This window comes from Cetorhinus maximus, chromosome 4, assembly GCF_964194155.1.
Source record: "Cetorhinus maximus chromosome 4, sCetMax3.hap1.1, whole genome shotgun sequence".
NCBI classification, from domain to species: domain Eukaryota; kingdom Metazoa; phylum Chordata; class Chondrichthyes; order Lamniformes; family Cetorhinidae; genus Cetorhinus; species Cetorhinus maximus.
This window is the reverse complement of record NC_135882.1, coordinates 126,915,940-126,943,202: the sequence shown is the minus strand read 5'-3', so window position 1 is coordinate 126,943,202 and position 27,263 is coordinate 126,915,940. Positions and strand designations below refer to the sequence as shown.

The following is a 27,263-nucleotide window of genomic DNA, read 5'->3' as shown; positions in this document are numbered from 1 at the left end:
GGCATAAGAAACTATGACAGTGTGTGCTGCATACACCAAGGAGCGGGAATCTTCGGAAAGAGGACGCAGCGCTGGCTGTGAGTGCGAGGCAGGCAGAGCGGTGACCAAGCGGTCGAGGAAGCCGCTTTGCAACGGGGGACATTGCAGATATTGCAGTCTGCTTCTGCACTTCGTCAAAATCATTGCTCAATATTCGGTATAACTTCTGTATCTGACCATTTTTCTCACTAAAACTAAAACTTTGCTCAGCCTTGCATTGGCATCGTTTAAACTTCAGAATTTCTTTGAGGTTAAATCACATCACGAATCTCTTGTACCGTTACTTTCTTCGTTTAGTTTCTAATGCATGTCAGAATCATCTTTGCAACTTCTTTTTTCACGTCCATACCCTGCTGTTGGAGGGTGGGGTGATGGAAGGGGGAGGAGGGAAAAGATTTGTGGTCAGAGTTAAAATCTCCAGGAGCTGTCAGGGGAACTTGGAGTTTTAGTGACATCACGGAAAAGCCCTGCTCTGATCTGATCTGCTTAATATAAACCAGAGGAGAGATCAGAGAGAATTAAAGCCAGAGCGACAGCACCATCAGAGAGGATTAAACATTAATCAGCACCCCCAGACATTCTCAACTAAACCAGTACGCCGGAGTACACGGTAGGAGACTGCAGGGTAAGATACTTCACCCACAAATGACTGGTCTTAGATTCGAATGTAGCTCATTGTATTTTAATTATTTTTTTTTAGCGTTTTCTAATTAATAAAAGTACATGATATATTTTAAAGCAATTGTCAAATCACTTAACAACTGCGTTAATAGAGTTACAAATGTCGTGAAATGAAACAGTCTTTCTCCATTGTAAAGCCGAGTTTATATTTGTGAAATATTCCACTTTAATAATGTAAAAGAGTTGGTATAAGTTTGCAAAATATTAGTGAATGGAGAAAAAAATGAGTTATGGCTTCACAGTTGCAGTCTCTTTACGATTTTCTTCAAGGGGAAAATCCTTTAGTTTTATCCAATGGCATGTAAAGGTCAGTTAGTGCTATAAACCCAAAATGTTAATCCAGTGTATTTACTGAAACATATAGTAAAAAGGTGTGTTGGAGAAGTTTGCGAAAAACTTGCATCGGAGAGAAAGCGAAGTTTTTTTCCATTCCATGGAGTCCGGGGGTTTTATTCCCGGTGTGTTAATAATGAATCAGTGGTCCCTTATCACGTTAACATTTACTTGTCTCCTCCCCGGACACGTACGTTTGCTTTTGAATTGTTCACCCCAGTTCGGGAACATTAACATAGTCATGTTAGTGATCATTCTATTAACATTGCTCTGGTCTTTGTCGGCAGTGCTCTTTGTGGAGTGAACCATGACTTTAAACGACACTAGACGGCGCAGTAGCTCATCGCTGACGCCGACGCCTGCACAGCAACGCTGGAGCATTCCTGCAGACGGCAAGCAGCTGTGGAGAGGGAATACGCATGTGGTGCGATCGAAATCCTGCCTGAGCCCCGGAGAACCCTGCAGGGGGAGCTGGTCCTCCGACTCCTCCGACTCGGTCATCTCCACTGATTCCGGCAACAATCTGTACAGAGTGGTCCTGATCGGAGAAACGGGAGTTGGAAAGTCCACTTTGACAAGTATATTTGCTGGTTTGCAAAATAATCTGGAGAACTGGGGCATTTTAGGGGGTAAGAATTCTAATGCTCTACACCTATTTTCGGCTAAGGGAGGATTTGCATTTATATAGCGCCTTTTTTCCTTATAACGACCGAGAGTTTCACAGCCAATGAAATACTTTTGAATTGTAGTCACCTGTCCTAAAGTGGGAAAGCGCCACAGCCAATTTGTGAAAAGTTCCACAAACAATAATAAGATCAATGGCCAGCTAATTTGTTTTTTTACTGATTTTGGTCGACTAATTGATGTTGGTCAAGACATGGGGAGAACTCCCTGCTCTTTAAATAGGGACATGGAACTTTTTATGTCCACCTGGGAGGGCAAGCATGGCCTCAGTTTAATTACTTCCGCCTTTATCTCAGCCCATCTACTACTGTAATCCTTATCTCCAACATATTCTAATGTTCTTTTGTCCATCTTCTGTAACTTCAGCTCCTCCAAAACTCTGTTCCCTATATCCTATCACTCGATCCTCACAAACTCCCAATACCTTAAATTTTAAATTCCTATCCTTGTGTTTAAATCCCTCCCCGTCTCTGTAATTTCTTTCAGCTCTGGAACCAGTCTTACATCCTGAACTCTCTGTTCCTTTTGACTTTGGCTTGCCATGCCATGAAATTCCACTTCCAAATGCATTCACTTCTCCACCTTTGTTGAACCACCTGAAAACCCATTTCTTTGGCTAAGCTTTTGACCACCCTTTCTAATATTTCCTTTGCTAGGCTTAGTGTCCCTTTTCTCATTCATGCCTCTGTGACGCACTTTTTGGAATGTTCTTTCACAGTAAGGGCACAAATAAATGCTAAAAGCAAAATGCTGCGGATGCTGGAAATCTGAAATAAAAACAAAAAATGCTGCAAAAACTCAGCAGGTCTGACAGCATCCGTGGAGAGAGAAACAGAGTTAACATTTCGAGCCCGTATGACCCTTCTTCAGCTCTGAAGAAGGATCATACAGACGGGAAACGTTAACTGTTTCTCTCTCCACAGATGCTGTCAGACCTGCTGAGTTTTTTCCACAAGTAAATGCTGTTGCTGAACTATATTCATATTGGTGTTTTAGATATATTATGTGAATTATATTTGTATTAGTATGTCAAAGAAAAGGTTTTACAAAGTAAAGTTAAAAGCACTATCTTTATAAAGTCCAATGAGTTTACAGTAAGATAAAAGCAAAATACTGCAGATGCTGGGAATTAGAAATAAAAACAGAAAATGCTGGAAAAACTCAGCAGGTCTGACAGCATCTGTGGAGAGAGAAACAGAGTTAACGTTTCGAGTCCGTATGACTCTTCTTCTCCTGAGGCGCACTGCTGCCAATTTTGATAGACCGGTTACCCACCTAACTTTATATCATCAGAAAACTATGTTACACTCAGTCCCTTCACCTAAGTGATTAATATAGATTGTAAATAGCTGAGGCTCAAGTATTCCATTAGTCACTGCCCACCAACCTGAAAATGCACTGTTCATTCTTTGCTTTCTGCCCATTAACCAAACCTGAATCCATTCTAATATATTACCCCTAATCCTATGGGTGCTAATTTTATGTAATAACCTCTTGATGTCTTTGAAAATCCAAATCCAAATCAAAATCCAAATTGGTCCACCGATTCTCCCTTATCCATCCTACTAGTTACATCCTCATAAATGTGTGTTGACTGTGTAATAATATTATGATTTTCTAAGCGCCCTGTTATCACACCCCCAATATTTGATCCAGCATTTGCTAACTAGTTCCCTATTTTCTCTCTTCCTTCTTTCTTAAATAACTGGGTTATATTTGTGACCTTTTCTAGAATCGAAGGAATTCTGGAAGAACAAAACTGATGCACATGCTATCCCTGCAGCTACATCCTTTAAAACCCTCAGATGCAGGTCCTCAGTTCAGGGTATTTTTGCTGCTTAATCCCATTAATTTATCCAGTATTATTTACTGATAGTGATTTCTTTAAGTTCCACATTCTCATTAGACCCCTGGTTTCCCATTATGTCCAGAATGGTCTTGTGACTTCTACAGTGAAGGGCTTGATTTTTAGGCCCTGTCATGGCCAGGACTGGGGGCAGGTGGGCACTAAAATAATGCCGCCACCCTGCGTGCTGCTTTCCCAACTCTGCCCTACCCTGAGGCCTTTCTCTTGAAGGTGCTATGGAGGTTGGGGGGGCGGGTGGGGGGGTGGGGTGGGGTGTGGGACGATGCAGCAGGGCTATTCACCCTTATGTGAAGGGTAGCTGACATAGTTCATTAAAGACCTATTAAAGGAATTTCCAGTTGGCCTCCAAGTCCCTGGAGGTGGCGGTCACCAGGTTAGCTGCTTGGAGGCGGCCTTCTGGCGGCAGACCAGGGGGCCACTGCTCAGGGCAGGCCTAGAGGCCCTCTCTGCTTCCTTGAGTGCAGAAGCAGGCACAGGCCACCCTGTAGAGGGACTTTCCCCCTCCCCCACATCACCCCACAACACCTCCCCCCCCCCCCACCCCCAGCCGCCAACATTGTAGTGGCCTGCCTACAAGAGGTATTTTTTCAGTTTAAATTTTAATAAGTTGGAGAGAGGGTTCCTCCATCTTGAAGCACCCTCTCCACTGCAGCCTGCTGCTCCTTTCAAGTTGGAAGGCCTCTGATTTGCCCACCAGCTTCACCAGTCCATCCATCGTACTTAATTGGACAGCAAGTCTACCCTCTGGCCATTAATTGGCTGCCCCGGTGAAAATCACAATGAGTGACTGTTTTCCACACAGTGTGAGCATCTGTCGCATGTTTCAGCCTGATGGCGGGTTTCAGCCTGATGGCGGGTTTCAGAAGCTCACAGGGAGGATCCTGCCCAAAATATTTTTTTCATTTCTCTACCATTACCTTAGTTCCCATTATAATTTCACCCATTCCTGTCTCTAATGGGCCACATTTACTTTTATCTATCTCTTCCTATTTATATAACTATAGAAATGTTTACAATCCCTTTTTATATCTACTCTCAATTCTTTCGTTTTCATTATCAGTTTCTTGGTCCTCCTTTGCTGAATTCTAAAATCCTCCAAATCCTCAGGATTACTACTCTTTTTGGCGACATTATAGCCTCTTCTTTTGATTTAACACTATCTTTAACTCTTCTTGTTAGCCTTGGTTGGACCACATTTTCTGTGGAGTTTTTGCGCCATGGAGGAATGCATATTAGTTGCAAATTATGTATTAATTCTTTAAATGCTACTGTTATATATTTTAATGGCGGATAGGCTCTTGAAGCTGGTGGGCAAATCAAAGGCCTTCCAGCTTGAAAGGAGCAGCAGGCTGCAGTGGAGAGGGTGCTTCAAGATGGAGGAACCCTCTCTCCAGCTTTTTAAAATTTATACGAAAAAAATCAACCTTAGCCAAGGAGCTTGACACCATCCAGGTTAAACCAATCTGCTTGATCGATACCCCACCCACTTGCCTAAGCATTCATTCCCTAAGTATTCATACCAACGGCGTCCTATAGGTGCAGTGTTTTATTTACAGCAAGCACTGAAAGAAGTCGACAAAACTGCTCCAGCAGTACTTCCAAATCACACACTATGTTGACTTAGACATATGTGCCCATTCTTTCATTGTCACCGGTTAAAATCCTAGAACTCCCTACCTACCCATATAGTGGAAAAACTATCACCATGTGGGCCTGCAGCAGTTCAAAAAGAGGCTCCATCACCACCTTCTCGAGGACAGCTAGGGATGGTTGATAAATGCTAGCTTTAACAACAACATCCATATCTGAGAATTAATTCATTGAATATTCCTTCTTCCTCTGCAAAACCCCAGTACCAGCACATTTTTTTTTTTGTAATGCACAATAATCACATCTGCCAACACTCGCTGCCTACAAGGGTGGTGGAAGTGGAGACAATGAATGATTTTAAAAGGAAATTGGATGGGCACTTGCAGGAAATAAACTTGCAGAACTAAGGGGATGAAGCAGGGAAATGGGACTGTTTGGTCGCTCTACAGAAAGCTGACATGGACTCAGTGGGCCAAATGGCCTCCTTCAGTGCCATTATGACTTTCTGACATCCAAGTAGCTCAAACTTAATTTATTGCTCATGACAGAATCAGAGCCATTAGCTTGCATTCCTTATGGGAGTCTCTTGTAATGCTGTGGGCTCAATCTGGGAAATCTGTTTGCAGATGTAACTGCTTTTTAGCTGCCTTTCGTACAGTTCACAATGTGCAATTCAACACACTTGTATACAAATTGTCATGAGTCCTTGGGGATAGTGCACTGCAATCAAGCTCCACTGCTCCCCGAGCTGCGACAAATGTGAAAAGTTTGATCAAACCACCTAATTATTTAATTTAGGTTAACAGAATACGAGCACCAGGTTTGTAAACTTAATAAGTAAATAACTGTTTATTGAACAAATTGTCTTTAACCAGTGGCTTAAGGAAGAAATATGAACTGCTAATCCCTAACATATAACCTAAACTCTACCCCTTCTTAAATCCCTATACACACACATACAAGACATGCAAAACATGGATTTTAAGGGTGAGATAAAACAGTTCAGTAGCACCAATTCCAGAGTACAAGATTCGATGTGTTGATTTTGATTGATGTCTTCCAAATTCCTTTCAGCTTTTTGTTGATGACACAAGGTGGTCTTCCCAGCACTTTCAGCCTTTAGTTCACAGGTTGAGCACTTGCTTTTCAATGTCTCTAATGGTGATCTTCCCCTTTTCCCCTTGACAGGGGTTTTTCAGAGAGAGAGAGCAGGTTATAGAGATATGAGGGGAAAAAGCCAGCTAGCTATTGTTGTAGAAATACTGGAATCTTACACACACAGGAGAAAGAGGTTTTGGGTTTTTTCTCTTTTCTCAGGGGCCAATTAAAAATGTTGTTGCCAGGCAGTTCCCCATTAGACTGGACTCCTCCTCAGCACCATCCTGTCTTTGATGGCACACTCTGTTCCAGGACAGCAACATTGTATATATCCCTCACACTGTTCCAGTAGATATGTCTTTCAAACTGCAGCTATTGTAATTTTAATCCACAGTCCAACAGAAATAAAAAGATATGCTCCTTACATGCCTTCACCCTTAAAAGAGATGAAACGCCATTTCAAAAATGTGTTTCATCACAGGGTACGTGACACATGGACAATAAAACATGGGACTTACTTCCATTCATCCTTCCTTTAAATATGAGAACACAGTGCCTAACTGTCCCAGTATTTTCGTATTGGTTAGTTGAATTGTAGAAGGTTCGCTTTGTGCACTGTCTACTTCTCCTTCTACCTTACTCTTACTCTCTCTGTCACCCTCCATTACTCCTACCATCTGGCACACTTGCTCTTTTTTGTCATCTTCCCTGTGATGATATTGCTTCAACATGTTTAATCTTCATAACCATTCCTTCTTCCCACACTCAGGAGTATCTATTAGATAAGTCACTTTACTAACCCTCCTAACTACCTTGTAGGGGCCACCGAATTTTGCTTTTAGAGGTTCACCCTGCAAAGGCAATAATACTAATACTTCACCTCCTGCTTGGAACATTCTAGCTGTAGCAAGTTTGTCTGCCCACTCTTGCATTTTTGCTTGTGAAGTGTTTAAATGCCCTCGTGCTGCTTTACATGCTCCTGTGAGTCTTTCTAGAAACATGGACATGTAATCCAACATGGAGGAGTTGTCATTCTGCTTTAGGAGTTTTTCCTTAATCACTTTTAATGGACCTCTTATTTCATGACCATAGATCAATTCAAATGGACTAAATCTAGTAGATTCATTTGGAGAATTGCTGTTAGCAAATAGTAAGAAATCTAATCCTTTGTCCTAATCCTTTGGGTATTCATGGCAATAGATCTTAATCATGGTTTTGAGAGTCTGATGGTTTCTCTCTAAAGCTCCCTGTGTCTGTGGATGATAGGCAGTAGACTTTAGTTGTTTGATACCTGCTGATTATGTCCTGGAAAAGCTTAAACATGAAGTTAGATTGGGCAGATTGTATTTCAATTGGTAGGCAATCACGAGTGAAAAACTAAGTTAACTTTTCCACTACCACCTTAGCTGTAATTGTCCTTAAAGGAATAGTTTCTGGAAATCGGGTTGTCATATTCATGATTGTAAGGATATACTGATATCTTGCTTTCATTTTGGATAATGGTCCTACACAATCTACTAATACCCAACTGAATGGTTCTTCAAAAACTGGCATGGGCATTAAAGATTAGATTATTTGTTGAGGTTTACCTAATACCTCACATGTATCACATGTTTTACAAAATTGCAGTACATCCTTATTGAGTCTTGGCCAGGTAAAATGCCTGTTTATTGACGCTTGGGTTTTCCATATTCCTACATATCCTGTCATAGGAATTTCATGTGCTACTCGCAATATCTCCTCTCCAATATTTGGGCAGTGCTACTATCTGATGAACAACCATCCATTCCTCATCTGCAGGCCTGTGAGGGTGTCTCCACTTCCTCATCAGAACTCCATTTTTAATGTAATAGCACTCTGGGAGACTCCTTTAGTCTTTGCTTCAGTGTGAGCTGACTGTGCCAACTTGTTTAACACTGGATCTGCTTTCTGAGCCTCAATTAATGAAGACATGCCAAACACTTTCTTTGAATTATCCTCATCCTTAAATAAAGTTTCGGCTACTCTAACATATGCTTGTGGTATTATGGTGACCTCTAGTGATGGAGTTTGTTTAGCCATTGCTCTGGTCACCGCACATGATGGAAAAATACCAGGAACTTGTTCTTTTGACGGCTCCATCGCTTTAGCCTCTCTCGGACTTCCCGTAATTATAGGCAAAGCTATAACCTTCACTCCTGCCAAATCATTCCCCAGGAGTAAATCAACTCCATCCATGGATAATTTCTTAACCACCCCTACAACCATTGACCCAGACAACAAATCACACTCCGATTGCACTTTGTACCATGGAGTTGGGATCTACTCTCCACTTATCTCAGTTACCAATACTTTAGCTTTCATTGAACTCCCTGGAGGGAAAACTAGGTCTTCTCCAGCAAAAGAGCTTGAGTAGCTCCTGTGTCCCTTAATATAATTATGGCTTTAGCTGCATCGTTTGATGAAAAAGGGGTTATCTTTCCTTTAGACAAAAACCCTCTATATCTCTCATCTACCTTATTCACTTCACCTGCATTCACAGCAGTGTTTACTTCCAGTCCCTTATTTGTAGCTAAAGCTACAATTTGATCCATGGCGTTTTCTTTTTGAGTTCCCTTTCCGATCTCAATTTTACAAACTCCAATAAGTCTCATGGGCTTCCCTCACAACTTCCAGCATTCTGACCAAATGTGCCCCACTTTATTACAATGGAAACACTTAGGCCTTTGAGTTTCACCTCCACCCTTCCTTCCTGATCTGGGGAGGTGATCTGAAGGTATTCCCAGCTATCCATTTGTTACCCTGGCTACTTGCCCTTCTTTCACTCTCTCACTTTCTATCCTTTTCAAATTTATGGGGGTGATGGAAGAAAGGTTTAGTTCTTTGGATCAGCTCATAATCGTTAGCCATTACTGCTGTCTGTCTGGCAGTTGCAACACTTTGGTCTTCCACATGGGTTCTTATTACAGAAGGTAGGGAGATTTTAAATTCTTCCAAGAGAATGGTCTTTCTGAGAACTTCATAGGTAGTTTCAATTCCTAATGCTCGTATCCACCTGTCAAAATTACTTTGCTTAATGCTTTCAAATTCAATGTAAGTTTGCTCAGGCAACAATTTTGAAACTTTTGTCTGTATGCTTCAGGGACCAACTCATATGCACTCAAAATGGTCTTTTTCACCACATCATAATCCCTAGAAACCTCCTCTGACAGTGAAGCATAAATTTGCTGTGCTCTACCTGTCAATTTGCTCTGCATGGGAAATGTCTAGTTTTCCTTTGGCCAATTCATCTGTTTAGCTACCTTCTCAAATGAAATAAAGAATGTTTCAACATCCCTTTCCTCAAACTTTTGAAGAGCTTGTACAAATGTAAGCATCTCCCCATTGGGTTCTGATCCGGAAATAAGTCCTGCCTCACCTATCTCTTTTTTAACTGCCAACATTCTCTGTCTCTCTCTTTTTCTCTTTCTTCTTTTTCTAACTTCGCCATTTCTAATTCCCTTTCTTGTTTTCTTTCTTGCTCCTGCCTTTCTGCCTGTTCCCTTTGAAATGCTCTCTCTCTTTCCTTTTCTGCTGCCTCTAGTTCCAATTTTTTTTATTTGCAACAGAATTTGAGCCCATTCTAATAAATCACTCATTGGAGAACTCGGTCTCTTGTCTTCCAGTTTTAAATGCTGTGCTTTCTCTTCGATTATCTCTTCCTTCCTAGCTTTGGCAAGCAATTCTACTCTTAATTTACTTGCCAATTCGATTAACCTGGCTTTTGGGATCCCTTGTAAAATCGTCAGGGACATCTCTTCCACTTGCAGGAAAGCTTTAGCAGTTTCCAGTGCCATCTTATTTTTGATTGTACAAACCTAGTGTTTCCTTTTAGCTTTTATTACTCACTAAATCTACACCCAAATTGTCATTATCTTTTGTTCCAAAATATCCAGGGATGAGCCCCCAAACTTTGTTACGACTCACAGGGGATAGTGCGCTGCAATATCAAGCTCCACTGCTCCCCGAGCCGCGACAAATGTGAAAAGTTTGATTAAACCACCTAATTGTTTATTTAGGTTAACAGAATATGAGCAACAGAATTGTAAACTTAATAAGTAAATAACTGTTTATTGAACAAATTGTCTTTAACCAGTGGCAAAAGAAAGAAATATGAACTGCTAATTTCTAACTCTATAACCTAAACTCTACCCCTTCTTAAATTCCCTATACACACACATACAAGACACATAAGACACAAAACATGGATTTTAAGGGTGAGATAAACAGTTCAATAGCACCAATTCCAGAGTACAGGATTCGATGTGTTGATTTTGATTGATGTCTTACAAATTCCTTTTGGCTCTTTGTTGATGACACGAGGTCTTCCCAGCACTTTCAGTCTTTAGTTCACTGGTTAAGCACTTGTATTTCAATGTCTCTAACGGCGAATTTCCCCTTTTCCTCTTGACAGGGGTTTTTCAGAGAAAGAGCAGATTATAGAGATATGGGGTGGGGGTGGGGGGGTGGGACAGCTAGCTTTTATTGTAGAGTTACTGGAATCTTACGCATACAGGAGAAAGAGATTTTAGGTCTTTTTTCAGGCTAGGGGCTTTTCTGCTGCACTGCTCTCACGCAAACCTGGTCAGGAAATTAAAATGTTGTTGCCAAGCAGTTCCCCGTTAGACCGGACTCCTCCTCGGCACCATCCTGTCTTTCATGGCCATATTAACTTGCAATTTCAAGATGTTAAAAACATTCTGGGGATTAATACTCTAATTTTAGTAATAGTGGTTTAACTATTTACACTGTCTAATGGATGTAAAATTGAAAATCTTACTCATAGGCTATAAACATAATTGGAGAGGGGAAATTCATAGGGGCCAGAAATTTTCCCCTATCAGGGGGATTGTGCAGAGACGGGCGGGGGCGTGCTGCCATTTTACGTGGGCAGCCCAATTAAGGATTTTTAAACTTTTAAAACATGTCCCCTCATGTGACACTATCACATGAATCACAAGAATAAATGTATAAATTTTTATTAGATTTTAAAACAGTTCATGAAACCTCATGCTGCCCGTGTATGAGGTTTCATGAAAAATGCGAAGGCCGCCTGGGCTCTTCGCCTGCCCAGCAAACGCTTATTAAATTGAGTTAATTAGTTTTTAACAGGCCTTAATAGGCCTTTGACAGTTTGGCGGGCGCGCAGCTGACTCAGCTGCACCGCCCCCCCCCCCCCCCCCCCACCGAACTGACAATCTAAATGACGAGCAGTGATGTCGGGACACACACCCAACGTCACCGCGCGTCATTTTATGCATTGGCGAGCGGGCCCTGACCCCCACTCGCCGACGGGAAAATGCTGCCCAAGATTTTGTACTAAATTTGTTTTTTTTTTAATTTGTTCATGGGATGTGAGTGCCGGTGGCAAAACCACCATTTTCTGCCCATTATTAATTGCCTCTGAGAAGGTGGTGATTAGCCACATTCTTGAACTATTGCAATCGATGTGGTGTAGCTACACCCACAGTGCTGTTGAGTAGTGAGTTACAGGATTTTGATCCAGTGACATGAAGGAACAGTATTATAGTTCCAAGTCAGGATGGTTTGTGAATGGGAGGGGTGGTGTTTCCATGTATCTGCTGCCCTTGTCCCTTAGGTGGTAAACATCACAGGTTTGGAATATACCGTTGAAAGAGCTTTGGTGAGATGCTGCAGTGCATTTTGTAGATGGTGCACACCGCTATCACTGTGCACTGGTGGTGAATTAAGGGAGTGAATTTTTAAGGTGGTGGATAGGGTGCCGATCAAGCAGGCTGAAGTGGGTTGAACACCTTGAGTGTTGATGGAACTGCACTCATGTAGGACAGTATTCCATCACACTCCTGACTTGTACCTTGTAGATAATGGAATCATTTTCAGGAGCCATGAGATGAGTTATTTGCCGCAGGATTCCCAGCTTCTGATCTACTCTTGTAACCATCATATTTGCTTGGCTGATCTGATTAAGTTTCTGGTCAATGGTAACCTTTAGGATGTAGATAGTCGGGATTCAGTGAGAGCAATGCTGTTGAATGTCAAGGGGAGATAGATTCTCTCTTGTTGGAGATGGTCATTGGCTGGCACCTTTGTTGCATGAATATTACTTGCCCAAGCCTAAATATTGTCCAGGTCTTGCTGCATGCTGGAACAGACTGCTTCAGTAACTGAGGAGTTGTGAATGGTACTAAACACTCAGTGAACATCCCCACTTTGACTTCATGATGGAAGAAAGTTCATTAATGAAGCAGCTGAAGATGGTTGCTCCTAAGACACTGCCCTGAGGAACTCCTGCAGTGATGTCCTAAGCCAGAGATGATTGGCCCCCAAAAACCACAATCATCTTCCTTTGTGCCAGTGGTGAGTTTTCCCCCTGATTCCCATTTACTCTAGTCTTGCTCAGGTTCCTTGACTCGGTTAAAGGCTGCCTTGGTGTCAAGGGCAGTCACTCTCACCTTACCTCTGGAATTCAGCACTTTTCTCCATGTTTGGACCAAGGCTGTAATGAGGTGTGGAGCTGGGTAATACTGGCAAAATCCAAACTGAATATCAGTGAGCACATTATTGCGAGTAAGTGTCACTTCATAACACTGTCAATAACACCTTCCAACATGTTGTTGGGGTGATAACTGGCCAGATTGGATTTGCCTTGCTTTTTGTGGACAGGACATTCCTGGGCAACTTTCCATGTTGTCAGGTAGATGCCAATTTTGCAGCTGTATTGGCTTGAGGCACGGCTAGTTCTGGAGTGCAAGTCTTCAGTACTATAGCCAGGTCCATAGCCTTTTTTGTAGCCTTTTATATCCTGCAACTTTCTGCACTGTACCTTAGTAATGAGCGCTTATTGCTGAACCTGGATGTCAGAAAGAGGGTTGTTATATTTTATTTCTCAAAAACTCTTTCAGAATATTTTTCTAACTATACCATCAGCACTCAATGTTTAATATTCTGTTTGCTTGTTTAAATATAATTTCTTAACAAACAGCTTTTAAAAAAATTTGGAACCCTCTAAGTGGGTTGAAAATGTACCTCCAAGCATGATCCCATTTAAAATTCTGATCCTCTGCAGATATCCACTAGAAGTTTTTCAACAGCTGCAACAACTTCCATTTACATAGCACCTTTAAAGTAGTAAAAAAAAATCCCAAGATGTTTCAAAGAAAGGCTGCCAAACAAATTTAATGCCCAGTGATGTAAGGGGATATTAGAACAGGTGCCAAAAGCTTAGTCTACAAGGTAGGTTATACATTGCGACTTAAAGGATAGAGGTGTGGAGAGGCAGAGGGGTTTATGGAGAGAATCCCACAAATAATTAGGCAGCTGAAGGCACAGCTACTAATATAGGAGTGGCAAAAATTAGGAATGCGCAAAAGGCCTAAATTTGAGGAGCAGAATTCTAGTTGTTTATCATTCCCATAAATTGTACCTCAGTACCTACCTATGTGGATTAATGATCAGTGGTGTATGGCATTGTTCTATCCATTAAGTTGCTGAATTTCTGTAATTTGTTCATTTATAAATATCTTTTCCTTCATTATTTGTAGAAGACACTTATGAGCGAACGATCACTGTTGATGGGGAGGGAGCCACCCTTATTGTGATGGACACGTGGGAAAATAAGGTAGTACAACAATTTCTTACACTTGGAATGAAAGCGTATGCGTTGGCCATGCAGTATATAGTGGTGGATGTCTCCTGTTGTCTGGGAAGATAAAATTAGTGCTTAAGCTGCATTAAATACCACTTGTAGCTCCATGGATACCACATGAATATCAAAATTTTCACCTAATACTGTCAACCCTACCAACATAACACAACCTGGAAAAAAAGTAATTTGCTATGTAAAATATGTTGAATTGCTGCAAGCAACATGAAAGCTAAATGAACACAAGTATTATATATATATGTTTCACACATGGCAGCTATCTTCAGTAGAATAATGCTTGAAGATTCCTAAGTGGATCAATAATTGGAAGAGAGCAGAATTTAAACTTATCTGAAAAGGCACCATTGATAAGATCATGGCCAATTCCTTCCAGGGCAGCATTCAATTTGCCTGTGAGATATTTTTGGTTATGCTGCCCGCTTAACTGCTGATGACAGTGATGCACCATTTATGTCTACTACACACATGCAGTGCAAGTTTTTAATTCCATTTTTATAGATAATTATTCCTAAAAAAATGCAATTTGGTCATTAATTATTAAAGCCAAGCACTTCACAAGGTTGTATTAATTTGATGTTAATGACCATGAAGTTGCTGTGCATGGAAATTAATCCAGGAAAGCAGCACGATAAGAATGTCAGACGGGAAAGGGTTAAGTATGTAGTCAATGCAAGATTTTATTTTATGGGGATTATGCCAGCAAATTTCCAAACCTAACAATGGAACAATTAAATTGAGTAAATACTACCAGCTGCAGTTTCTGTTCAGCTGAGTTTCCTTGAGGGATTGGTTGCTCTGGTAAACTGCATGGTGACTCTCAGCAGCTTGTAAACTGTAAAATGTCTTTCTTTTAATTGCTGGATCCAATGATTATTATAACTCCAGAAATAGAAAAGATGCTGACATTTTAGTGTCAACTTTTGTCTGCTGGTAGGATGAAGATAACTGGACACAGAATCACTGTATGCTGATAGGCGATGCATATCTCATTGTCTACTCCATCACTGACAGAGCAAGCTTTGAGAAAGCTTCGGAGCTTCGCATCCAACTCCGGAGGACACGACAGGCCGAGGATATTCCAATTATATTAGTTGGGAATAAGTGTGATCTTGTGCGATGTCGAGAAGTATCTGTGGCAGGTATATATTTTCTATTTTACTCGGTAACCTAGACTGGGACTTGAATGTGTTGGGTCTTGACTTTGTGAGGGCAAAGATTCCACCTGACTCTTACGAGGTCAGTGACATAAATGGGTGCTTAGATAGGGCTCAGATCCGGGCTTGGATCCCTGAGGTTCCTTGTGGGAACTGTAGTATAGTGGTAATGCTACTGGACTAGCAATCCAGAGGCCCAGAATAATGCACCGGAGACACAAGTTCAAATCTCATCATGGCTGCTGGAGGAATTGAAATTCAATTAATTGATACTGTGGGATAAAAGCTAGTACACTAAAGGAAATTACCAGATTGTCGTAAAAACCCTTCTGAAAGGAAATCTGCCATCCTGACCCAGTCTGGCCAAATGTGACTCCAAACCCACAGCAATGTGGTTGACTCTTAACTGCCCTTTGAAATGGCCTAGAAAGCAAGTTGTATCAAATTGCCATGGAAAAGTTGAATAAAAATAAAACCAGGTGGGACCACCCAGTATTAACCTAGACACTAGGCACAACAAAGGCAGACATGGCCCAGTCAATCCTGCAAAGTCCTCCTCACTAACATCTCGGGGCTTGTGCCAAAATTGGGAGAGCTGTCCCAGAGACTAGCCAAGCAACAGCTTAATCTAGTCATACTCACCAAATCATACCTTAAAGCCAATGTCCAAGACTCCTCCAACACCATGGATATGTGCTATCTCATTGGCAGGACAGACCCTGTATATTGGTGGTACACTGTTGGGAGGGAGTCCCCTGACAGTTCTCAACATAGACTCTGGAACCCATATGTTCTTATGGCATTAGATCAAACATTTGTAAAGAAATCTCCTGCTGATTGTCATTTACTGTCCTCCTTCAGCTCATGAATCGGTGCTCCTCCATGTTGAACACCACTTGGAAGAAGCATTGAGGGTGGTAAGGGCACAGAACACACTCTGGGTGAGGGACTTCAATGTCAATCACCAATAGTGGCTTGGTAGTACCACTACTGACTGTGCTGGCTAAGTTCTGAAGGGCATATCTAGTCTGGGGTAGATGGTGAGGGAACCAACAAGGTGGAAGAAGAGTATTTGACTTCATCCTCACCAATGTACCCTTTGCAGATGCATCTGTGAATGACAATATTGGTAGGAGAAACCACCTCACAGTCCTTGTGGAGACAAAGTCACACTGAGGACACCTTCCATTAGTGTATGTGGCAGTACCTCTGTTGGAGCTTTACATCATGTTTGTTGACCTGTTGAAAGCTTTTGACAGAGTCGGCCATGAGGGCCTTTGGAGGGTATTGGAGAAGTTCAGTTGCCCTGAGAATCTCATCACAATGGTTTGACAGTTCCATGACAGCGTGTTTGCACATGATGGTGAGTCTTTTGACCCGTTCCCAGTCACCAATGGAGTTAAACCGGGCTGCATGCTAGCACAAAATCTCTTCAGTATGTTTTTCTCTGTCATGCTTTTCGATACCTTCTATGATAGTGATCCTGGCATTGAAATTAGTTATCGCTTGGATGGGAAGCTGCTTGATCTGAAACAATTCCAAGCAAGGGCCAAGGTCTCAAAGGACATACTTCACAATTTCCTGTTTGCCAACGACTGTGCACTAGCTGCCAGTTCAGAGCTGGACATGCAGTGTGGCATGGACTTGTTCTCCAATGCATTCGACAACTTCGGGCAACACAAAGAAAACTGAAGTAACGTACCAGCCTGCTCCAGGAAAACCCGATCTCGAGCCCAAGGTTTCAGTCTATGACCAGAACCTGACAGAGTGGATAAGTTCACTTATTTCGGCAGAACCCTCCCTCGAGCTGTTTATTTTGACGACGAGACACGTGCAAGAATTGTCAAAGCAAGTGTAGCCATCGGCAGACTTTTAAACAAAAGCCTGGGAATGAAGACTAGTAAGTATGCCGACCAAACTAAGAGTCTATCAAGCAATAGTCCTGCCCACTCTGCTCCTTGCATGTGAGACTGAGACTGTCTACCAGTGTCATGCCAAGAAACTCAATTCACTTTCATTTGAGTTGCCTTTGGAAGCTTCTGAAGATCAGATAGCAGGACAAAATACCAGACACTGATGTGCTCACCCAAGCAGGCATGCCAGGCATCCACACCATATTGAGATAGTCACAGCTGAATTGGGCTGGTCATGTAGCTAGAATGACTGACACTTGCTTACCAATGCAAATCTTCTATGATGAGCTCCAGTCTGGGGTGCACTCTCATGGTGGTTAAAGGAAGCACTACAATGACGCCCTGATGGCTTCACTTAGGAGTTTTGACATTGACTTGAGTCGTGGGTGAAGCTCGCCCAGGATCGTTGCACCTAACAACCAATTAAAGAACAGTGCAGCCTCCTTCGAAAGCCAACGCATGTCAGAGGCAGAGAGAAAACAGAAGGAGAGAAAATCCTCCAGCAACTCATCCAATACTCACTCTTCCGCAGTATACTGCCCTATTTCCAGCGGAATCTTCTGGGTGCAAATTGCCTTCGCAATTACCTATGTACCCACCAGAACCCTACCAGACATCCCAGATGATGAACGTGATCATCCTCACTTCGAAGGACGAACAAGTAAAACCTCTGTTGTAAATGGAATATATTCAGAACAGATCATATATATAGCAGCTCAAATCAAAACACAAAATGCTGAAATTAGGACAGTGGACAATTAAACAAATAATTGGAGGAGGAGGCTCCACAAACATCTCCATCCTCAAATGATGGCAGAGCCCAGCAAGTAAGTGCAAAAGACAGGTTTGAAGCATTTGCAACCATCATCAGCTAGAACTATCGAGTCAATGATCTGCCTTGGCCTCCTCATGAGGTCCCCAACATCAGCCATGATATCTGCTATCACTCCACATGATATCAAGAAATGGCTGAAGGCACATAGAGCAAAGGCTATGAGCTCTGACAGTATCCCATCTGTAATATGAAGTGTTATGGTCCAGAACTAGCCACTCCCAAACGAAGCTGTTCCAGTATAGTTACAACACTAGCATCTACCTGAAAATGTGGAAAATTGCCCAGGTATTTCCCGTCCACAAAAGGTGAGGGCAAATCTAAGCCGGCCAAGTGTTGCCCCATCAGTCTACTCTCGATTTTCAGCAAAGTGATGGAAGGGGTTGTTGAAAGTGTTATCAAGCAGCACAGACTCAATGATAACCTGCTCACCAATGCTCAGTTCTGCTAAAGTCAATAAGCTCCAGACCTCATTACAGCCTTGGTCCTAACATGGAGAATAGAGCTGAATTCCAGAGGACAGATGTGAGATGAGAGTGACTTCCCTTTACATCAAGGCAGCATTTGACCCAAGTGTGGCATCAAAGAGCCCTGGAAAAATTAAAGTCAGTGGGAATCAGGGAAAAAAAAACTCATCCCTGAACAAGCGGGTTTCAGACCAGGGAAATCCTGCACAAGCCGACTTCTAATTCCCAACCAATTCATTGAGGATGATTAGGAGACAGGAAGAACAACAGGCACAGCCTGCATGGATTCATCTGCTGCATATGACATGGTCAATCATCAGATCCTTGTACAGAATTTATTCCATACAACCAAAGATACCACATTTACTGAGCTGATAAGCAACATGCTGGCCAACAGACAGAGAACAGTTTCTTTGCTGACCTGAATGGTGAGAGAAGCAGATGGCACTGACAGAAAAATGTCTTATCTTAAGATAGTGTTCTCACATTCTTGCTATTCAATATTTATATCAACGATCGGCCCATTCATCCGCATACCAGAGGTTTCCTCTATGCTGATGACATTTGCACAACACCTCAGGAGCAAAAGTTCATTATAGTAGAGAAGTCCCTTGGTGATGCACTAACTGAACTAACCAGCTATGCAATTGCTTAATCTCCAGGCCAACTGAAAAGACACACCAGTTCTTTTTGATTTAGGAATAGAGATGTAAATCAAGAACTGAACACACGTTGCTATGAGTGAATACTTTGGTGTAATGTTAGATTGCACACTAAGCTTCAAAGGTCATGTCATCAACGTAAAGGCAAAGGTAGCAGCCAGAAACAAGATCTTAAGGAAGCTGGCCAACTCTAAATTGGGAACTTACCCAAGAACATTGCAAACAACTGCCCTTGCCCTGTGCTACTCAGCAGCTGAATATGCCCACCCTGTTTGGGAACATTCCCCCCATGCCAAGAATTTGGATCCTGTCCTCAGTGCAGAGCTTGCAGAGCTATTACTGGCTGCCTGAAGCCTACTAAAGTGGATGATCCATACCTGCTTGCTGGCTTTGCTCCACCTGCCATAAGGAGGCAAGTTACACCGAGAGTAGAACAGACACATCAGACTAGTGACCCTCATTGTCCTCTCTTCCAGAAAAAGCCAGCAACAAAGAGGTTCAGTTTGTGGGGTAGCTTCTTACACACTGTCCAGCCCCTACACTGTAGGGGCCCTGCCCCCTCCCCCTCCATCACCCCCCTCCCTCCTCCTTACCCCCCCAGCTCCCATGCCACCTTGCTGATTGGTCAACACATCTTAGGATGAAGGCACAGGAGTCGTCTATGATCCAGAGGAATCCCTTCCATCAGGAGATAGTGAAACATGGCCTACTTGGCTGTATCTCAATTACCTCAGGACTGGTATTGGCTGCTGCAAGGCCCTTATGCAAAAGTGGTAATACAGCCAAATGAATTCTGTCAACTGTAACTGTGGAGAGGCATCCCAAACAATGAAACATCTCCTAAAATGCCCTTTACTAGTAGAGTTGAAGCTCTTCAATTCTCAAGGTAGAACCTGCGTGCAACGGTTGAAAGGGAAGGTATAACTGTATGACAAGAAAGATGACCTGCAACCTCCACCATATGGAATGACAAGGGCAGCAGATGCATGGACACACCACCACCTACAGTTCCCCTCGAAGTCGAACATCATCCTGACTTGGAAATATATCGCTGTTCCTTCACTGTCGCTGGGTCAAAATCCTGGAACTCCCTCCCTAACAGCACTGTGGGTGTACCTACACCACATGCACTGCAGCGGTTCAAGAAGGCAGCTCACCATCACCTCCTCAAGAGCACTAAGGGATGGGCAATAAATGCTGACCTTCCCAGCAGCACTCACATCCCATCAATGAATACACAAAAAGACTTGAAAAGATTTAAACAGCCAATGTGTTTCATTTTTACATTTAAGAATGGTCCCCTTTGTAAGAGACCTGTCACTTTCCCCAAACCCAGGGCTCCTTAGCTGGACTTATCAACCTCTTCAGCAAAAAGAATGCTTCAAATTAGGCCCTAAACCACCAAAGACATAAATGTTGTTGGACTTGCCCACCCCCAACAGAATCTAATTGAATCAGGATGAGTGCATTTCTGCACTGGCACGGAGGTTTCAATTTTCCAGAACCTGTGTGGTCGTTTTGGTACCTTGGAGGAGTTATTGTTAAAGATTCATAGAAGGTTTTAACTCCAAAGTAATTTCAATCACTTTAAGAATTCCCTAACCATGCTATACAACCCCTGGTTTAATGGGTCCCTTCTTTTGTCCTCATATTAGCCACATAATTTGACCATTCCCCTATTCCTGAAGACATTGACTCCTGACTGGGTTCCATGGCACTGGAAGCTCCCAGATCAGCATTATTCAGTTGTCAGCCTTGACAATGAGTATCAGAATGCTGTTTGACTGGAGAGACATTATAGCCAACTCCATATTGTGCCCTTGTTGAATGTTCACAGATTCGCACCTCCACCAAGGGTCACTGGATAACATTCTCTAACCTGTGTTATTTATTCCTAGCTCAAAAGCCCTAAGCACAAGTGTAGTGTCTCCACCGTCAGTCCGACATCAGCTGGTCCAGTATAGATTGCTCCTGGGACTTTTTCAGTCTGTATTGCTCAGCCACTCACTGAATAAACATAACCATTAGGATAGTTAGCAATAATCTTTTAACTTTGTGAAGTCTTCGTGTTTCCAGCACGAATAATGCAGTCCTGCTGCATCACCAATGGAACAGTATTGTGAGGGCAGCTCTTTTGAATATTAAATATTGTTGCCAGTACATTCCTTATGACAGAAGTGTGAAGAATAGATTTTTACTGACAATGGCATGTAAACAGCTGCTTGTACGTTAAATACAAAAAGAGTTGTCTTGAGAGACAGACTATAATGTCATTTTGAGCCATCACCGTGCATTTGCATTGCAGATGCAACCATGATTAACCTCTGTACAATGGTTTAGACACCTCCTGCCTGTGCTGCCCAGTACTCAGGGTAGCAGGCATAGTGTGGGCCTTAGGCCTCATGTGTCCTATAACATGGGGTTCCAGCAAAACAAAATGGTTCAGTGTCACAGACCACATTATCTACTATCTTGTCTCTGGGAATGGAGTATTGTACCTGTGATTACCCGAACAAGCTATCGTGAATTTTAATGTAGCAACAATCCTATATGTTTTATATGAATTGTCTCTAAGTTTGGGTCTTTAAGATCCATACCAGGCCCAGGGCATATAATCTTGGCTGACACTCCAATGGAGTACTGGGGAAGTACTACATTGAGAGACGTACCGTTATTTGATAATGATATTGATCTGAGTTCCAATCTGCTTGTTAAAGTGGATGTTAAACATTTTGCATCACTATTTAAGAAGACCAGCAAGCTTTGTTTGTGCCCTGGGCAACCATTCTTTTCCAACATATACCATCAAAAAATTGATTGATTCATCATTTTCGTTTCATGGCTGCTTTTTACTCCTATGGATTAGCTGTTTTGTTTGCCTGCATAAAAATTGTCACTGCACTCTAAAAGTAATTCATTGTGTGAGACACTTTGAGACATTCTGACATGATAAAGCACAATATAAATACAAGTATTATTTATTATAATTACAGTGCTGAAACATGATTCAGCAATCAACATATTAGCAAGCCACCATTGTAGCAGTCACAGTTCACAGTTTACGGACAGTTAAATCTCACTTATTTCCGGTCACAATTTATTTGGGAGAAAATAGTAACTTCTTTATCTTCCTTCTTCTAACAGTAAAAAGAAGCTAACTATAATTTCATGGAATTTGCAATTTATAAAAAAAGTCCCACACAAAGAATCCTGGCAGCACTTGTTGAGGAATGGGTTGGCAACAGCTAAAGGGCAAGGCAAAATTATTTTAGTAAGCAGAAGGCATATAATGTACTTTTATAAAAAGAAACATGAAATATTTTTTCTTCTGCAGAGGGCAGATCTTGTGCTGTTGTTTTTGACTGCAAGTTCATTGAGACCTCTGCTGCAGTCCAGCATAATGTACAAGAGCTCTTCGAAGGAATTGTGCGACAGGTGCGGCTCAGGCGAGACAGCAAAGAAGTAAATGAACGAAGAATGGCCCAGTACAAAAGAAGAGAGAGCTTCCCTAGGAAGGCCCGACGCTTTTTGGATAGACTAGTAGCAAAGAACAACAAAAAGATGGCTTATAAAGTGAGATCAAAATCTTGTCATGACCTTTCTGTACTATAAGAAGTGTAGTCAGGCATAATTAAAATGGTGACTGTTAAGTCATCAAGCTATTGTGAGGGATTAAAGCAGAAAATGCTGGAAATATGCAGCAGGTCTGGCAGCATCTGTGGAGAGTGAAACATTTCAGGTTGATGTACTTTCATCAGAGCCTTCTGCTTTTGTATTATTGGAAGGGTATGGGTTAATCAATCTATATTAGATTTCAATCTATTGGACTCAATTGGTTTACAGTTGTGTTTGAATTAACAATGGCACAACTTTGTGTTGGTGAATTTCCCACATTGCTTGTCAATAAGGAACTTTCAATATCAGTTTATGATATTGCACGTGACGTGTGGACTTGCTTAGAGTTACATGTTCCAGAAATGAATTGTAGCAGTAAAGCTTTAAACTACATGCATTTCTGTCATAAAAAGGCTTTTCAACTCGATAAGTGTGTTTTTGTTTATAAAAAGAGAGAATCATCAACAGGATGGAATAGAGGTTTAACTTGCTTCTGCAATTCCATGTTATGCATTGTGTATCTGGTTGCTAGCGGAAGATAAAAATGCTTTCTGGTCGTGACTTCTCTCTATCAACACACAAGATGGAACACAGCAATTGCAGTTCAGCTCAGTGACCACATTATCACATTAGACTATTATTTTCTAACTTTAAGTGAAAGAACTTTCAGGCAATGTTGGAGTAGTGGATTATTGTTAAAAGTGACAAATAAAGTGAGCTCTGTCAGACATGGTAAGCTCTCCTGAGAATTCAGAACATGCTACTAACAGCTAGTTCCTTACTTGGCCTCCAAGAAATTGAAAATGTCAAAGATACAATCACCACTTGGTGTAATAGTGTGCATGTGTTCCCAGTGAATCAAGATGAGTTTTCATTCAGAGAGTGCTTGTTGGAAAATAACTTGCCACTGCTGTGAGGTTATTAATTTCCAGTATTTTTCCCACTTAAGAAGGTGAATAAGAGATCTTTTTCAGATATTGTTGGTCTGAAGCAGCCACTGAGGGGAACATCTGACAGTTCCCATCTCCTTCCATGAGAAAATGTATGTCTTACTGTTCAACCTGTCTCCAGTGGCTTAGTTGTCGAATTGAGAAAAGAGAAGGGATGAATCTGTGTGTTTGGCACATTAATGTCCCAACATGCTGGAGTCATATTAGCCACAAGAATGGATGAAAAAGGCACGAGATCAGTAAAGACGTATGGAATTTTATGCTATAGAAGGAGGAGATTCAGCCCAACAAACTAGTGTCTTTTGTCTCTTTGTTCTAATTCCCTGGAAGCTATCGTTCATTTCTGGATGAATGTTAGATCTTTGTAACTGTCCAGTCTTTTTACCGTCAGTATTACGTTTGTGTTCCATTTAAAACACCAATGTTTATATGAACAAATAAGATGAACAAACTAATGTCTTTTTGAACTACATTATATTCCTTTTAAATAAGTTTAGTTTTAACTACATTATTATATATATTCTTCTATATTTTTCCAGATGTGATTTGTCTATTTATTATGAACAATTAAATCAGATGTGTTTTATAACAAAATGTTGACAATATTTTGTATTTATTTTGTAAGTTTCTACTTATAATCTACTTTCAAGCAAAATAATGTACTTTATTAATGTTATTATGAAACATTTTCATTCCCTTCAATATATTACTTTGCATAAAGTATGCTGGTTTGTACTTTGAACAATTCTTTGTATGTAATCATGTTTGAAGATCTGTGAAATTGTTGGTTTCTAAGCATTAGAATCATTAACCTGGATTCTCAAAATGAACCTATTCCACCCTGTCCAGACAAAGTAATTTACAAAAATTCGCCGAACTGGCTAGAGAGCACAGGAGACATTTACTATGAATGTTACTTTTCTTTTCATCAATTGCTCAACAATTTCATCTTTCATTTTGTAATACAAATTCTTATGGATTCTTGAAGTTAAACATTGTAGGAATTGATGTTGGCAATGATGTGCAATTCATTGCTGAATAGGAACCAGGTAAAACTTCTTGGTAAGAGATGCTTCAACCTACATCCCATAGCAACAGAACAGCTGTCATTAATTTGAGGAAAATCTAACATTCTTTTTGCATTCTGGTTGACCTTGTCTTAAGCTGATTGAATATTTCAATCTGTCTCCTCTTCGTCGTTCAGCTGAATATGCTGACGCTGTCAGATGAGTATGACAAATTCTGGTCAATTGAGAATGAGGTGGAAGTGAGACTCAGCTAGCTAATGAATAAAAGACTGGTTAATGATTTAGGTTGGTTGAGACAATTACTAATCTATGCATTCATGAATGAATGGCTTACGTTGAATGGTAAATAAAATTTTGATTATTTTGAATTACTTAAACTGTAATAAATAACCTTTAGTGGATATGAAACTGAACAGCGACATCTTTATTGATTTTCAATAATTGAATGAATAATTTCATTGCTTTGAAAAATACAGGATCAACTAGATTAGCCTTTTTAGAGGCATCTTGCTACTTAATGGAAAAATAGTGCAAAGAGAATCATGGGATTCATTTACAAAAATATTGCAATGACCAATTCATTTTAGATAGACTGGAGAAATCAAAAAATCTAATTATTTTGGCCCAATTGAACTTTTATTTAAAATCTGTTATTTCTCTTTGGAAATAATTCTCCTGCGTGATGCTTTAATAGAGTGAGGTATAAATATGACTGAATGAATATCATTCTGGCCTTGAAATTAATCCTTTACTATTGAAATCTGTTTTGAAACTGCCACCTGTAAAGTTTATTGGAAGGAAATTAAATTGTTAATAATATTTTCTCAGTTTCAAGATCTTCATTCAATTGACAAATTAGGTTATATTTAATATTTCATTTCTACATTTCAATGGGCAAATATATAGTTTCATTTTTGTACTGGAATATTCTTGCTTTAAATCATTTAAGTATACCATTCATATAACAACATACAGATATTTAATAAAATGTTTTTTAAGAGAAATATGCACTGCTGTAGATTTTATTGTACATTATTGTACATACTTCATACTTATGCATTACCCATGATTAGAAGTGGGTACTGAACATAACTGACATAATGTACCTGAAATAAGTTACTTAGGGCTAGATTTTTGTGCAAGAGATGGGAAGATTGAGTTGGGGAACTTCCTGACTCTGTAGACCAGTCTCCTTTAAAAATGCCTGTGCCCGCCATATTTTTGTTCCAGGGAGGAGGGGAGTAGGATGGAGCTGGACCCAAAGCAGGCAGTTGGCAAGGTCAGCAGGCTATAAAACCCATTTCTGTTTAATGGAACATCGACCTGGTTGTAATGATAAATGGCCTCATTATGAATGTCTTGCTGAGCTGCAAGAATGGCTAATGCATTTTGAGATCTCAGCAAATAATGTTCTTGCGGAGGGTAGTGAAAGCTTTGTTTGACATCTCTATTACCTTGTAATAACTTGCTGTTTATTTGAAGAGCTTTTTCACTGCAGGTGTGTTTATTTACAGAAGATTAAGAGGTCTGAAGTGGATAAAAGCTTTTGATATTTGTCACAAATATATCATTATGAAATTAAAGATTTTAAGAACAACAGTTTTAAAGGTACATTCTCATTTTTAAACCTTTACATTGAGTTTAAAAGCCTTTTCCAAAATGGAAGTATGGACAGACAGCCTGGCACCATTCTGTGTTGTTCAAACCTTGTCAGACTCTTATCTCTAGAGCTGGTTACGGAGAGTCATTAAATTGCAAAGATTCCTCCAGGGATGTCAATAGAGTATTCTAAAAAGTGTGAAAACCTTTCTACTTCTAAGGGAACAGGAGACAGAAAGGGACGTCAAAGGATCTCAATGTAATTAACTCTCTTGCTTGTTTGAAACAAATGAACATAGCAGCCATTTTTGTGTTTTTGAACTGTATAAAGGAGGCTGTAAAAAGACATCTGGGGTGGCAGGGTGCAGGATCCCTAGGGAGAACTTTGAAAGATAACATCAGAGAGGGTTCTTGGCCAAGCTATTGAGAAATCAACTGCTGTTCTGACGAATGAGTCCAGGCAATCTGCAAGTCCCATTAGCGTGGAATTAGTGAGGAATAGGAAATCCTCCCCATATTGGCTTTTGTTATGTAGGCCAACGTGACTTCAATTTACATACAACAAGATTCCAGAAGCAGAAATGAGATGAATGACAGCTAATTGGTTTTTGGCATTGGTTGTAGAAAGATTTCTGGCTGAGAAACTAGAAGAATAATTAAGATGAACATATAGTTGTGGTCTTGCTCGAATGTCCTATCCAAATGATAAGAGCTGCCAGTCAAATGGCATATGCATCATAAATTTTTATTTCACAAACATGATTTAATACATTTCACCAATGATATATCTTTGAAACAGGAATTTTATAAGGTAGGAATAAGGTAAATATAGACGGGTTAGCTACACACCAATAGAAAAAATACCAGGGGCCATGTTGATTAGTCTCAGTGAACTATGAGTTGTGCCATTGAACACTTGGGAAAATTTGACCTAGTCAGAGTTAATCAATTTGAATTTATAAAGGATATACATAATTCTGTGTAAAAATTACCAAGCCCACAAAGGGAATGAGGTAGACATAGATCGACTACATGTAGATTTACTTGATCATGTAGATCTATTTGATCTACTGCAAGAATTTTTCTTT

At 40.8% G+C, this 27,263-nt stretch overlaps 1 protein-coding gene across 3 annotated transcripts; it reads left to right on the top strand.

The window, feature by feature from the left end:
* Positions 1-530: 530 nt before the first annotated feature.
* On the top strand, positions 531-23,028 carry gem (GTP binding protein overexpressed in skeletal muscle). Of its 3 annotated transcripts, none has more exons than XM_078540755.1 (5): positions 531-664; positions 1,341-1,682; positions 13,834-13,910; positions 14,890-15,094; positions 22,318-23,028. In XM_078540755.1, the coding sequence occupies exons 2-5, from the start codon at positions 1,361-1,363 to the stop codon at positions 22,593-22,595; spliced, it is 882 nt and encodes a 293-aa protein (XP_078396881.1). In that variant the 5' UTR covers positions 531-664; positions 1,341-1,360; the 3' UTR covers positions 22,596-23,028. The 3 variants fall into 3 exon arrangements, with proteins under 3 accessions (XP_078396881.1, XP_078396883.1, XP_078396882.1); XM_078540757.1 differs by having other exon boundaries at positions 534-664; positions 1,341-1,631; XM_078540756.1 differs by having other exon boundaries at positions 560-649.
* Positions 23,029-27,263: the final 4,235 nt, after the last annotated feature.

What these genes read in the sequence shown, in the direction of transcription:
- gem (XM_078540755.1), top strand. Translation starts at nt 1,361, where the DNA reads ATGACTTTAAACGACACTAGACGGCGCAGTAGCTCATCGCTGACGCCG. An exon ending in GAACTGGGGCATTTTAGGGG is followed by an intron (nt 1,683 to 13,833) that starts GTAAGAATTCTA and finishes CATTATTTGTAG; the next exon opens with AAGACACTTATGAGCGAACG. An exon ending in TGGACACGTGGGAAAATAAG is followed by an intron (nt 13,911 to 14,889) that starts GTAGTACAACAA and finishes GTCTGCTGGTAG; the next exon opens with GATGAAGATAACTGGACACA.